General features: G+C 57.9%; 1 protein-coding gene across 4 annotated transcripts; it reads right to left on the reverse strand.

Moving 5' to 3' along the window:
* Positions 1–5,974: 5,974 nt before the first annotated feature.
* On the reverse strand, positions 5,975–13,858 carry LOC128801720 (N-acetylmuramoyl-L-alanine amidase-like). 4 transcript variants are annotated; one of them, XM_053967775.1, is made up of 7 exons: positions 13,398–13,858; positions 12,892–12,973; positions 10,189–10,281; positions 8,837–9,706; positions 7,723–7,933; positions 6,364–6,685; positions 6,196–6,285 (listed from the first exon to the last, which is right to left on the reverse strand). In XM_053967775.1, the coding sequence occupies exons 2-7, from the start codon at positions 12,911–12,913 to the stop codon at positions 6,283–6,285; spliced, it is 1,521 nt and encodes a 506-aa protein (XP_053823750.1). In that variant the 5' UTR covers positions 12,914–12,973; positions 13,398–13,858; the 3' UTR covers positions 6,196–6,282. The 4 variants fall into 4 exon arrangements, with proteins under 4 accessions (XP_053823749.1, XP_053823750.1, XP_053823747.1 ...); XM_053967772.1 differs by lacking the exon at positions 13,398–13,858 and adding an exon at positions 11,084–11,821 and having other exon boundaries at positions 12,892–12,976; XM_053967774.1 differs by lacking the exons at positions 6,364–6,685; positions 13,398–13,858 and adding an exon at positions 11,084–11,821 and having other exon boundaries at positions 5,975–6,285; positions 12,892–12,976.
* Between the last annotated feature and the right edge of the window lie 36 nt (positions 13,859–13,894).

Raw genomic sequence — 13,894 nt, forward strand, 5'->3', positions numbered from 1 at the left:
TACAGTTTCCTTTCTGTAAACCATGACAAATCCACAACTTTTTTCCAAACCTTTCATGGCAGTTCACTTCTGCTCTGTGAGTCCCACTTAAAAAAGCTTTTGAAGAGCTTGTTTTATCTGCAATGAGTTTGTGCCTGTAATCAGAAAGTATTTTTAGTTGTTCTTTTAACCATTACTGCCCTAGAAGTGGGTTTGCCTGAGGAGAATAGAAGCTCAAACATGCAGGTGTGAGCAGGCTTCTTCCCCTGGAGAAATCAGAGCAAACACAGAGCTCAGATCTGTGATTTGAGGGGTCCCAGCTGACTGGAAGCTGGCAAATGTTGTCCTGATTTTCAAGGGCAAGGAGGATCCCAGACACTACAGGCCTGTCAGTCTCACTCTGATACTTGATAAAATCATGGAAATGTTTGTTCTGGGAAGTACTGAAAAATACCTGGAGGACAATGCAGGCATCAGTCAGTCAGCACAGCTTCATGAGGGGAAAGTCCTGCTTGTGAAATCTGGTTTCCTTCTATGGGGAACCCACTTGTTTGATCCAGGAAAGCCAGTAGATGGAATCTTTCTGGATTTCAGCAAAGCTTTTGATACTGTGTCTCCCAGAATGCTTCTGGACAAAGTGTCCAGCACACAGCTGGATAAACACATTGTGGGATGGGTGAGCAACTGGGTCAGGCACTGAGGGTGGCAGTGACTGGGGTGACACCACGCTGGCAGTGGTCACCAGAGGGTTCTGCAGGGCTCCATTGGCAGCCCCAGTTCTCCAACATCTTTGTTAACAACCTGAACACAGGACTTGAAGGGATTATCAGTAAATTTGCTGATGACACCAAATGGGGAAGAACTGTCACCTACCTGGAGGGCAGAGAGGCTCTGCAGAGAAACCTCCCAAATAAAGATGGGCAATCACCAACGGTGTTTAAGGGAAGGGTCAGATTCTGCCCCTGGGATGGGCACCCCCAGCTTGGTGTATGGACAGAGGAAGGAGAGGCTGCAGAGCAGCTGCAGGGAGGGACCTGGGTCTCCTGGCCAAGGGCAAGTTGAACATGAGTCAGCAGTGCCCTGGCAGTCCAAGGTGCCACTGTGTCCTGGGGCAGCAGGCCCAGAATTCTGGTCTCCGGGCCAGGGAAGGGATTGTCATGCTCTGCTCTGCACTGGGGTGGCCTCACTTTGAATGACACCACTCACAATATACTCACTCTATATAAAAAAGACATAAAGCCATTGCAGAGTGTCCAGAGGAGGTCACAAGGCTGGGCTCTGTGAGGAACTGCTGAGGGCACATGGTTTGTTCAGCTGGAGAAGAGGAGACTAAGGTCAGACCTCACTGAGCTCTTCAACATCTTCCCAAAGGGCAGTGCAGGGGCCAGCACCAATCTCTTCACTTTCATGAGCAGGGACAGGACTTGAGGGAATGGCTGGATATGAGTCAGGGGAGGGTTAGGCTGGATATCAGGAGAAAGTTTTTCACCTAGAGGGGGGTTGAGCACTGGAACAGGGTTCCCAGGTATAGGAAATCCCTTTTTGGTCCCCTCTGATAATGGGATGGGAATCCTACATGGACACAGATAAAAGACGAAAGGTGCTCTTCTCCTTGGGACTAAATCCTGTTTATTATCAGGAGCCACTTGAGATCCAGGCAACACCTCAGGGGGTAACAGAGACCAAGGCGTTTGATGGTGTCCGAGGGGGTTTTGAGCCCAGGGAAAAATGGGTGGGGCAGAACCGAGGGGCCACATCCAATGGGACACCGGTGAGGAGAAGGGGAGGGGGGAGCAGGTCAGGGAGAGCCTGTCACACCTGAGGCTTAGGGGTGGGGGGAGAAAGGTGTGTGGAATAGACCAATGTGACATAGTGCAATATACAAACTACTAAGTGCAAATTCCCAATCACCCAGTGCAAAACAACAACTAAATAACTATTTAGTGCATTACAACACCCAGGGAAGTGGTACCAGCCCCAAGTCTGTCTTGGGACAAGAAGCATTTGGGCAATGGTGGAATTGTTATGATGTCCTGTGCAGGGCAAGACTTGGACTCAATGATCCTGATGGGTCCCTTACAACTCAGCATGTTCTGTGCTGCTCTGAAATTCCTTCAGCATCCAGCATTCAGCTTTCACTCCAGAATAAAGTTGTTCCAGCCTGGTGAACACAGACATTCCACCCCTCCTAAGTACAGCACCTACAATGTTGCATCCTGGGATTGGGTTTTAGGGGTTCTTATTTGTGTTAGCTAGCCGAGTCCTGTGTACCCCCGCGCTTCCCCCGTGTTGTTCCTCCCCCCCGGCGGTTTCTGGCCCCAGGCTGCCTGCTGTTGGGCTATCCCCTCTGCCACTCCTGTAACCACTCCCCTGTCCAGCCCCAGGAAACCCCTTGTTTGCCACCCCATCCCCACGATCCCACTCAGCCCGAGGCTCGGTGCCCGCCCCTGCGGGGTTCTCTGGTTGGTCGCTGTCCAACATCATCATTGGGGGACGGCGTCTGCCCTCCCTATCATATCCCTTATATCATCCCGCTACCTCCCGGGTCCCGGGGCCATTTCCCCCACGTGGTGTGGGAAGCACGGGTCGCTACCCCCCCCACTGCAACTCTCAGCGACAATAAAGCCTGCTTTCCTCGTGGGTGATCTAGACATCACTCCAGCGGCACGCGGGAGAAAAGCAGCGAACCCGGAAGTCCGGGGCGAGGCGGCACCAGAGGACATCGGAGCTGCCCCAAACTGGGGAGAAAGAGAAAACGCGGCGCTACAATATTCCTTAATTTATTTGTATTAAAGAAAGAAAGAAACTGCACTTGTTACTGTAACAATTCTGTGCCCTTCCTACCTGGCTGCTTTTAAGGGGGGCCATTTACAGGGCAGCTCGGCAGGAGCCATGGCTTGCCCCGGCCATGGGAGGGAACAGAACAGGGTGTGGGTGCCCCCCATGCCCCTGTCACTCATGGGGGGGTGTGGCAGTGATGGGGGAGAGGTGGCCTGGTCATGCCACCAGGGGTTCTAGGATGGGGCACAGGTGGCCATGGAGGTGCCACAAAGGTTGTGGTGATGCCAGGGTACACATGGCCATGGAGATGCCACTGTGGGTATGGTGACACCAAGGGACGTGTGGCCTTGGAGGTGCCACCGCAGGGCCCAGGATGCTCATGGAGATGCTGCCAGGTACAGGTGACCATGGGGTGGCAATGCCAGTGGGTATGGCAGTGTGACAGTGACAGACCATGTGTGGGGCCAGGATGGGGTGGCTCTGTGCCTGCCCTGTGGGTGGCCCCACTGGTGCCGAGCCAGTTTGGCCAGGTCCCAGTGCTGGTGCCGTGGGGCCTGGCCTGGTGCCACTGTCAGTGCCAGCCCCAGCATGGGCAACACTGGGACAGGGACACATGAGGTGGGAAGGGACCCTGGGGATAGGGGAGATTGGGCACCCCAGGGGGCTGTGCCAGGCCAACACCTCCCACCCCACACCCCAAAATTCGTCACCCCCCACCCATCACCATCATCACCCCAAAAGTCATCACCATGACACCCAAACCATCCCCATCACCCCCCACCCATCATAGTCACCCCAAAAGTCATCACCTCCCACCCATCACACCTTAAAATTTCCCCCACTGCTCACCACCACTCTCCCACCCCCGTACCCCCTCACCTGCCCCATACTGTGCCCCTAGTGCTGCCTTGACTCTGCTGTCACCGTGTCACCTTCTCCTGTCCTCGGAGTGCAGGTACTGCTCCAGGGGAGGCGTTGTCCCCTCGTGTTCTCTCAGGTCCCCTGTACCCTTGGACACCTTGAAGGGGTTGAAAAAAGCCTTCTGGGATAGCGACCGGTGCGCGCTGGCCTTGGGGACACCCCTGTCCCCAGTCTTGTTGCTGTAGGTGCCAGGGTGGCTGTAGGAGCGTTTCCATTCCTGCAGCTGCTCCCAGCACCAGCTCCCCAGGGACCTCCCGCCCCTTTCGGGGTCGCCGCCAGTGGACCACCAGTGGCAGTTGCGGTGTGCCACTTGTAGTTCTTCAGTAGGGCGGGGGGCTCGGGGTTGGCTGGGCGGACTTCCACCTCCATCTGTTGGGGGAACGGTAGAGTTTGGGGGGTCCGCAGGGTAGATGTGGGGGCAGTGGGATGGGTGGAGTCACTTTGGGGGGCCCAGGGCATAAATTTGGGAGTGGTGGGATGGGGGAAGTAATTTTGTGAGTTGGAATTGTGCGTGGCAGGATGGAAGGAATCATTTTGGAGGGTTCATGGGCTGGACTTGGGGTTAGTGGAATGAGTGGAGGCATTTTGGGGGTCCCTGGGCAGGTGTGGGTGGGGTTGGGATGGGGAGAATCACTCAGGGGAGTCCAGGGGCTGGACTTGGGTGTCGTGAGGTGGGCATCCCCAACTTGGCATCCCCACCTTGAGAGGTCCCCAATTTTTGGTGTCCCACCTCCCTGGGATACCCCTGCCTATCTAGGGGACCCAAATTTTTGGGTTCTTCTGCCCACCCAGGGCACCAGTGGGTGCCCATGCCAGCCCCTCGCAGCCCCCACCCCTGCTGGGGAGAGGGTGCCAGGGGAACAGGGTGATGGATGCCCTGCCATCCTTGTGCTTCAGGCAGAGGTGGGACCGGAGGCATTTCCGTTGTGCCCTGGCCGCGCTTCCCCTGTGCCCCCCCACACCCTGGGGACCCCCTGATCCTCCCTTTGTCACCCGCTCAGCACAGGGCACACAGTGGCACCACAGGACCCCCTCTCTGTGACATCCCCGAGGTGGCACCTGCACTTTCGATTACCACCATCTGCCAATTTGTCACTAGTGCCCACATGTAGGATGTGTGGCCCACATCCTACAAGGGGGTGACAGCCTTTTTGGGGTCCCCCCATGCCACTTCCAGCTCCCTGCATCCCCCTGAGGATGCCGCGTGACTCCATATCCCCCACGCTGTCCCTGGCCGCAGTATCCCCCGAGAGGATCTTGGGGACTTTGGGGACTGTCCCCATGTCCCCCCCACCCTGTCCCCGCAGTACATCCACTGCTTCACCCACACTTGGTCCCTGTTCTGTTGTGGCTTCCCTGTGTGACTGGGTGTGAGAGACAGTCCGAAGTTTCCTTCATTTGCCTCACGACCGTTGCAAGGACCCTGCAGACCCATGACAGGAGTTCTGGCCTGGCCAAAGTGGATGCGGACGCTTGCCCAGTGACTGTTAGCACGTGCACTCGCTGTGCTTCTACAGAACGCTGCATTCGAACAGGTTGTGACAAGCGGTGGCTTGTCCCTGCATGCAAGCACCTGCTTCACAGAGCAAGGGGCTCTTCACAATGGCTCATCAATCTTGCCTTCCTTCTGGCCAGATGCCACTCGCTTTGGCTAAAGACTATATAAACTGTAACTTTTTGGGAATAGTTCAGTGAACCCCCATGGATGATGGTGAATCCATGTGGCTGGACCATTGAGGACCTCGTCTCAGACGGTGGTAGCTATTCCCCTTCCCCTCTTTTTCTTTCTATCCTTTATTTCCTTTCTGTCCCCTCTATCGCATTTGCTGTTGGTACCTAAATAAAGGTGCATTTGTTGTGATTAAACTGATGGTCCCCTGCTGTTTGCCTTTTTGCACTTTTGGGATCGGTTAAAGAAACCATCACGACACCCTGCCTGAGCGGATCATGACACCAGGCAGGAGTTTCAGTCACCCCTTCACCTCCTCCTCCTTCTCCACCCCTGCCCCAGGAGGTGATGCTGCTGTTCCTGCTGTGGATGCGCTGGCGACACCTGAGGGATACTGCAGGTCACCTCTCAAAGAGAGTGTGGGGTCACGGGGGCTCCTAGAGTCCCTCCGAAATGACAGCACCTGGGATGCTGCAGGTGCCAGTTTGGGGGCTGGGTGCTTGTTTTGCGGGGGGGGGAGGTTGGGGTGTCCAGGATGGCTCCCGAAGTCCACTCCCATCACCCCAAAGTTACCCCCAGCCCATGCCACAGATTCCCCCTTGCTCTGCAGGGACCACCCAGAGCTGATGTCCTATAACTGGATTTATTTTGGGGGGTTTTGGGGTTGGGCCTACTGTATGCTGGTGGGTCAGTGGGGTGGGCCAGGGTGTGGCTGGGCTGGTGGTCATCTGGGCTGGGGACTGTCCAGGCTGAGGGGCTGCAGACAAGAGTCCAGCCGGGATCCGTGGGTCTGGTGTTCATCTGGACCAATGTCCAGCTCGATGCATCAGACCAACATCTGCTGGACCAGTGTCCATCCAGACTGGGCTGGTGTCCATCTGGACCACTGTCCAACCTCTCCTGCCTCCATCCAGCCCGGCCAGAGCTGCTCCTCACTGCAGAGTGGACAGGACCCACAGTCAGTCACAAGATGACCCAAAACCCCTTCCCACCAATCCCACCAGGCCGCCCACCCCGAGCTCCAGTGCCACTGGTGTCCCCTGGAAGCCGGGCCAGCTCTGGATCTCCTGGAAGAGGGCGTTGCCGGGGCAGTCGGTGTGGCCGAGCTGGCGGTGGCCACGGAGGGTGAAGTCCGACCGGATGTGTCCAGAGCGGACAGCGCAGGGCAGGAGCTCGTCCCGCACTAGGGCCAGCGTGTCGGGGTCCGGCAGGCTGGCCGTGAAGTCCCCAATGATGCCAATGCCAAAGCCTTGGGTGTTGTAGCCCTTGGTGTGGGCACCCACCCAGTGCCATCCCCGGCCCTCGTACAGGTACCCATCCGAGCCCAGCACAAAGCTGCGAGGACATGATGGCAGTGAGGGGACAGTGGGGGACAGTGGTGGGGACTGCAGGGGACAATGGTGGGGACTGCAAAGGGACTGGGATGGGGATAGTGGAGAGACAGTGATGGGGATTAGAAGAGGACAGTGGTGGGGACAGTGGGAGGATAGTGGTGGGCACTGCAAAGGGACAGGGATGGGGACAGTGAGTGGACAGTGATGGGGACAATACAGGGACAATGGTGGGGGCTATGGGGGCTTATGGGGACTGAAGGGGAAATGGATATGGGGACTGTGGGGCAACAGGGATGGGGACGGTGAGGGGACAGTGATGGGGACTGGAAAGGAACAGGGTTGGGGACTGTGGGGGTTATGAGGACAGTGTGGGGACAAGGATGGGGACTGGGAGGGGACAGTGGTGGGGTCCATGAAGGGACAGTGGTAGGGACTGCAGGGGGACAATGGTGGGGACTGCAAGGGGACAGTGGTGAGAACCATGGAGGGGCAGTGGTAGGGACTGTGGGGGGGACAGTGGTGGGGACCATGAAGGGACAGTGGTAGGGACTATGGGGGGACAATGGTGGGGGCCATGGGGGAACAGTGTTGGGGACTGTGAGAGGACAGTGGTGGGGTCTGTGAGGGGACAACAACATGGACTGCGAGGGGACAGTGATGGGGACCACAGGGGATGACAGTGACCATGGGGGTTGACAGGGACCATGGGGAGACAATGACCAGCCCCAAGGGGGGGTGACAGGAACCAGTGGAGGTGACAGTGCCCACAGGGGTACAATGACAGGATCCAGGGGGGGTGATAGGGATTGTGGGGGTGACAGGGCCCATAGGCATACAATGACAGGAACTGGGGGGTTGACAGGGACTGTGATGGATGACAGGGACTGAAGGAGACAATGGCAACTACAGGGGATGACATGGCCCATGGAAGGTGGGAACCAATGGAGGTGACAGTCCCCACAGAGGTACAATGACTGTTCCCACAGGGGGTGCCAGGGCCTGTGGCAGGTGCCATCACCCCAGGGAGGAGACAGTGACCTGTAGCCGATGTCATCCCAGCCGCGGGTGTCCTGGTGGAAGCGCTGCATGTTCCTCATGGCGTGGGCGCAGGCACCGAAGGTTCGGCAGGGCTGTGATGGCTCCAGGGTGTGGTGCAGGAACACCGAGCTCAGTGGGAGCTGCAGCAGGGCCGGGGTGCCCCGGTAGGGATGGGCACCCCACAGGCAGCGCGGCACAATGGCTGGGCACTCTGCGGGGACAACAGGGTGGAGGTGTCCCCTGAGATCTTGGTGACATGGCAGAGGCCATGGGGGGACATGGGGCTTGATGGGAACACAGTAGAGTCCACATGGGGACAAGGGGCTTGATAGGCCCTTGGGGACATGGTGGTGTCCGCATGGGGACACGGGACTCCTTAGGGACATGGTAGAGTTCACCAGGGGAAAAGGGGCTTGATGGGGACACAGTAGAGTCCACATGGGGACAAGGGGCTTTGTGGGCTCCTGGGGACATGACAGAGGCCATATGGGGACAAGGAGCTCCTTGGGGACATGGTAGAGTCCACCAGGGGATGAGGGACTTGACAGGTCCTTGGGAACATGGCAGAGGCCACGTGAGGACATAAGGCTTGAAGGGGACACAGTAGAGTCCACCAGGGAACAAGGGGCTCCTTGGTACCCATATGGGGACAAGGGGCTGGATATGTCCCCATAACCATTGGGGATATGGCAGAGGCCATGTGGGGACAAAGTCCTCCTTGGGGACATGGCAGAGGTCATCTGGGGACAAGGAGCTTGATAAGTACTTGGGGTCACGGCAGAATCTGTGTGGAGATATAGGGAGTGATAATCTTTGACTGGGAGGTGACAATGCCCATTAGGGGGTGACAATCCCTGTTTGAGGGGTGACATCCCTGTTTAGGGGATAACAATCCCTGTCTGGGAGGTGACAACTACTGTTTAGGGGGTGACAACTCCGTTTGGGGGGGACAATTTGAGCCCATTTGAGCAGTGACAATCTGTATTTGGGAGGTCACAACGCCCATTTGTGCAGTGGCAATCCCTGTTTAGGGGGTGACAACCCCTGTCTGGGAGGTGACAACTCCAGTTTGGGAGGTGTCAACCCCATTTAGGAGATGCCACCCCACCCGTACCCACGTAGCGCTCGCTGAACTCTCGCGCCGCCCTACGAGCCACGGCCGCCACCTCCTGTGTCCCCATGTCCCTCAGGAGCTCCGAGGTGGGTGACAGCGTCCTCAGAAGCCCCAAAACCGCCGCCACTTCCTTCTCCAGTCGTCCCTGTCCCGCCAGTGCCCCAAAATCCCGGCGCCGGTAACTGCTGGGGGGTCTCCCCGCCTCTGAGCCATTCCCAGTCCCGTAGTAGCCCCGAAGCAGTTCGGCCACCGGGAGGGGTCCCTGGGCCAGCCGCGCCCCCAGGACCGTCCCATCCATGGCCCCAATGGCCACAGGGTCGGGGACAGGGGACGGGGGACCCCTCAAGGTGTAATTTTGGGGGTTCTCCACGTCGTCCCAGCAGCCACCGGGTCCCAGTGCAGTGGCGTTGTTGTCACCCCCCTGCGCTAGCAGGAAGGATGTCCCCAAAGCCTCGGCGATGGTGACAGCCAAGAGGGGGTCGGCGGGCGGGTCGAGGGTGGGGAGGGGTCGCCCAAACCCGCCAGATCTCAGCCCCGCCTCGATGCCGGCCAGGAGGGGACCGAGGGCCACCGTGGAGCCGTCCGGGGTCAGCACCGCCCCCAGCTCCGGTGTCGCCGGGTCGTGGTGGAGGAGCTCGGTCAGGAGCTGCCACTGGCCCAGGGTGAGAGCCGGGGGGCGTTCGGGGTTCCCGAGGGGCTCGCCCAGCACCGCCCGGCACCCCGGGGTGCTGCAGACCCCCAGCCCCCTCCCTAAGGCCGCGGCGGTGCCGGGGGAGCCGCCCCTGGCCGGGGACTCGAGGGCATCCAGGATGTCGAGCACCGAGTCCATGTGGCGTGGGGGGACAATTGGGGACACAGCTGGGGACACGCCTGGGGGGACAGGGGGTAGGGGGTGAGGGGGGTTAAGGGGTGGGGAGGGGGTTGGAGGAGGGGGAGGCACCCAAAAATGTGCCACAAGCAAGGGGAGGGCACCCCAAATAGGGGGGAAAGGACCCAAACCAGGGGGAAAGGACCCAAAAGAAGGGGAAGGGATCCAAACCAGGGGGAAAGAATCCAAACCAGGGGGAAAGGACCCAAAATAAGGTGAAAAGACCCAAAATAAGGGGAAAGGACCCAAAATAGGGCTAAAGGACACAAAAGAGGGAGTAAGGACTCAAAAAAGGGGGAAAGGCCTCAAAAGAGGAGGAAAGGACCCAAAATAAGGGGGAAAGGAAGCAAAACAGGGAGAAAGGATCCAAACCAGGGAAAGGAACCAAAATAGGGGGAACAGACCCAAAAGAGAGAGGAACAACCCAAAATCAGAGGAAAAAAGGTGTCCTGGGGTGTTGTGGGATGTTGCGGTGTGTCCTTACCTCTGCCAGGGTGGGTGCAGACACTCAGTGCCAGGAGTAGCCACAGAAACATCCTGCAGGACACGAGGACACCTTGAGGGACACGGGGACACCCTGTGGACCAGGGGGACACCCTGTGGGACACAGCCCCAAGGCCTTGGGGACTTTGACCCCACAGGGACACATGGGAGAGGGACAGGGACACAGGGAAAGTGACAGGGAGACACGTAAAGGGACAGGGACACACGGGGAGGAGGGAACACAGGGGAAGTGACAGGGAGACATGGAAAGGGACAGGGACATGTGGGGAGGAGGGGACAGAGTGCCAGCAGGACACACGTCAGGGACAATGTTGCCATACCTGTGGGGACGCTGCTACCATGACATGTCAGCACATGAAGCCACCAGGATGTGTCAAGGGGCACTGTCACCAGGCCATGTGACCCCCCGGGTGACACTGACTCTTGTCCTGTCCCCAGGGGCAGTTGGGGTCCCCTAAGTGCAGTGGCTCTGGGACACCCTGATGGCTGTCACCTGCTTCCGGGCCACTTGTCACCAGCTGAACAAGTTCCCTGTCCCACCCTAGAGGGTGATGACATTCAGCTGGGACACTGTGGTGGTGACTGTGGGGACATGGTGGCAGGAACTGCATCAGGCAGTGCTTTGCCGTGGCCGAGATGAAGGTGCTGGTGGCACTGTGGTGGCACTGACACTGTCCCAGTTCATGACCCCACCCATGTCCATATCCCCAATGTCCCCATCCATGGCCATGTCCCCCCATGTCATTGTTCCCCACCCACGCCTTTGTTCAACATCTTTATTTTTTACCCCAGTTTCAGGGGTTTCAAAGGGATGAACACAAGGCTAAACCAAAAGGAATTATGTGTCTGTGCTAGCTGAGCATCCACATGCTTACATGGGTGGAAGAAACTTTTTAGGAGGGGTTTCCATCCCACTGTCTCCAAAATTGTGAGTTTTGCCCCAGTACATCCCCATCTGGCTGTGGAAAATGCCTGTGGGCCAGAGGGAATTAAAACAATGGATTTATGTTGGAAAAGACCTCCAAGGCCATCCAGTGTTGCTTGATGCCACCAGAAGATGCAAAAGGTGAGATTTTTCTGGGTATGAAAGTTGACAAATCTGCTCTCCACAATGGATTTCTGATGGTCTGTGGATGTGTCCAGGTACCCATGGGGAGCCCAGGAGGATGTGGAGCCCCCCAGCCAGGGATCTTCCCAACACGGATCACCAGGACCACAGATCACCGGCTCATCCTGAAGCTCTTTCCACACTCTCCACACTTGTAAGGTCTTTGCCCAGTGTGGATTCTCCGGTGGTAAATCAGAGTTGAGCTCAGGTTGAAGCTCTTCACACATTCCAAGAACTTGTGGGGCTTCTCCCTGCCATGAAGCTGCTCATGGACACCCAGCTCTGAGCTCTGGCCTATCTCCAGCTGCATTTCTGGCCCAGGGTGGGTCTTTCCTCCTCACAGATCCTGGGGCTGAGTTTGCAGCCCCTCCTCATAAAGGATCTCTGGGGCTTTTCCTCCCTTTTGGATTCCTGCGACGTGGAGCTGCTCAAAACAGCCTCTTCCATGAGGTTCTGCTGTGGGGATTTGTCCTCCCTGGTCTCCATCCTCAGCTCCATCCTCCGCCTGAGGGAGAAAGGACAAGGAGAGGATGGGATTTGCCTCCGTGCCGGAGGGAAGGGGAAGGAGATCCCCCAGTCCATCCCTGGCAGGACGGTGTTGGCAGCGAGGCTGTCCTGCAGCCAGGGGCCATGCTGGGCTGGGAGATTGCAAGAGACGGTCTGAAGTTCCCCTCATTTTTGCCTCACGATCGTTGTAATGACAGAGACTAAGATCCTGAAGACCCTGATTGAAGTTCTGGCCTGGCTGAAGTGGATGCTCACCAAGTGATTGTTTGCAGGTGTGTTTGCTGTGCCATCACACTACACAGCTTCAAGCAGGGGCTGGAAAGGAGCTGCTTGCTCTGTACGCTTACACCTGCTTCACGATCCCCGCTCATTACAATAACCCATGAATTTTCCCACCTCTTGGTCAAATGAACTTTCTGGGGTACCTTTGGTGATCTCCCACAGAAGATCCCTCATCTGCCTCACGATCACCGTGGTGGATGGAGATTGAAGCTCCCTCCCAAGGACTGAGACCCCTATAATCCTAACACAGGGGCACTGGCCTGACTGAAGCAGGACGTTCGCCAAGTGGTGCCTGCAGGTGTGTTCGCTGGACCAAGAAAACAATGGGTCTCGCTCACTGCTGAAATTGACTTGCCTTGCTTTGGAACATGGACTGTCTGTACCCATTTTTCAATAGAGTCATTTCTCCATTACCTGTTCCCCCCACTTGGCAGAGGACTATAAAAGACCCCTAAGTTACCCAAGACTTCAGTGAACCCCCACAGATGACAGCAAATCTATGTGGCTGGACCATCGAGGATTTAGTCTCTCCATTTGGTAGCTATATCCCTCTCTTCCCCCTCTTTCTCTCTGTCCTTTATTCCCTTTCTGACCCCTCTATCGCATTTGCTGTTGGCACTCAATAAAGGTGCATTTGTTGTGATTAAATTGATGGTCCCCCGCTGTTTGCCTTTTGCACTTTTGGGATCGGTAAAACGAACCATCATGACATCCCGCTTGTTCTAGCGGATCGTGACAGAGATGGAGCAGAAGAGAATAGGAAAGGGGCGGTGACTTCCTCCTCACCTGCCCGAGTGCCCCGGGACATTTTCCTCTTCCTCGCGGTCGCCTCCCCCTCTATCCGGCCAAGGTTTGGGAATGGGAAATCCTGGTTTGCGGGGAAAAACAAGAGGTGAGCCTGTTGGGTTTGATGGTCCCGGCTGCGCAAGTCCAGTCGGACAAGTGACCACCCCTTTCAGCCTCGGGAGCCCGGATCCCGCTCATTTCCAGCCTCCCCCACCCCCTCCGTCTACCGGGCGTCCCCCGGCTCCGGGATCGCCCCTCTGCGCTCTCCGCACTCCGAGGCTCCCGCACTCCACCCCGGCTCTCTCCGGGGAATCCCCAACACCGATATCGCCCCCGTCCCCGCCGGTACCGCGCGATCGCTACCTGGGACCGCTTAGATCCCCCCAAAGTGGAATTTGCGGCTCAGCTTTGGGGTCCTGCAAGATTCAAACATCCCCTTCCCCGCAAAAAAATCCTCCCGGAGACCCCCCCGATGGACTTGGGCCGAGCTCCCCGTTCCCGCTCACCTGCGGGTTCGGGGAGGGGGCGATGCTGCCGGAACCGGGGGAACCTCAGCGGGCGGGCCAGGGAACCGCGTGGGTTCCTGCTGCTGCTGCTCCTCCTCCTGCTCTTCGTCCTTCTCCTAGTTCTGCTCCTGCTCTTCCTCCCGCTCCTGCTTTTCCTTTTCCTCCTCCTCTCTCCCTCCTCTCCATCCCGCTCCTTCTCCGCTCCCAGCCCGGCCCGGGCAGGTGCCGACACCCAAAAGCAGCCACGCTGTGCTCTGAGGGGGTTGTAAAGCGGCCCGGCCTCGCCCTGCCCGGCACTGGGAGCGATACTGGGAGCACCGGGAAGGAACAGGGAGCGCTCTCGCTCCCAGTATAGCTGTTACTGGGAGCACTGGGAGGGAACTGGGAGGAAACAGCGTCCGGACGCGGCTGCAGCCGGCGGGGGGCGTAGCCAGACGGAGGGCGAAGCTATGGAAATACCAGGCGGATCGCGCCCCGTGATTGGTGGGCGGGAGCAG

The sequence above is a fragment of the Vidua chalybeata genome, chromosome 31, assembly GCF_026979565.1.
Source record: "Vidua chalybeata isolate OUT-0048 chromosome 31, bVidCha1 merged haplotype, whole genome shotgun sequence".
Taxonomy (NCBI): Eukaryota; Metazoa; Chordata; class Aves; order Passeriformes; family Viduidae; genus Vidua; species Vidua chalybeata.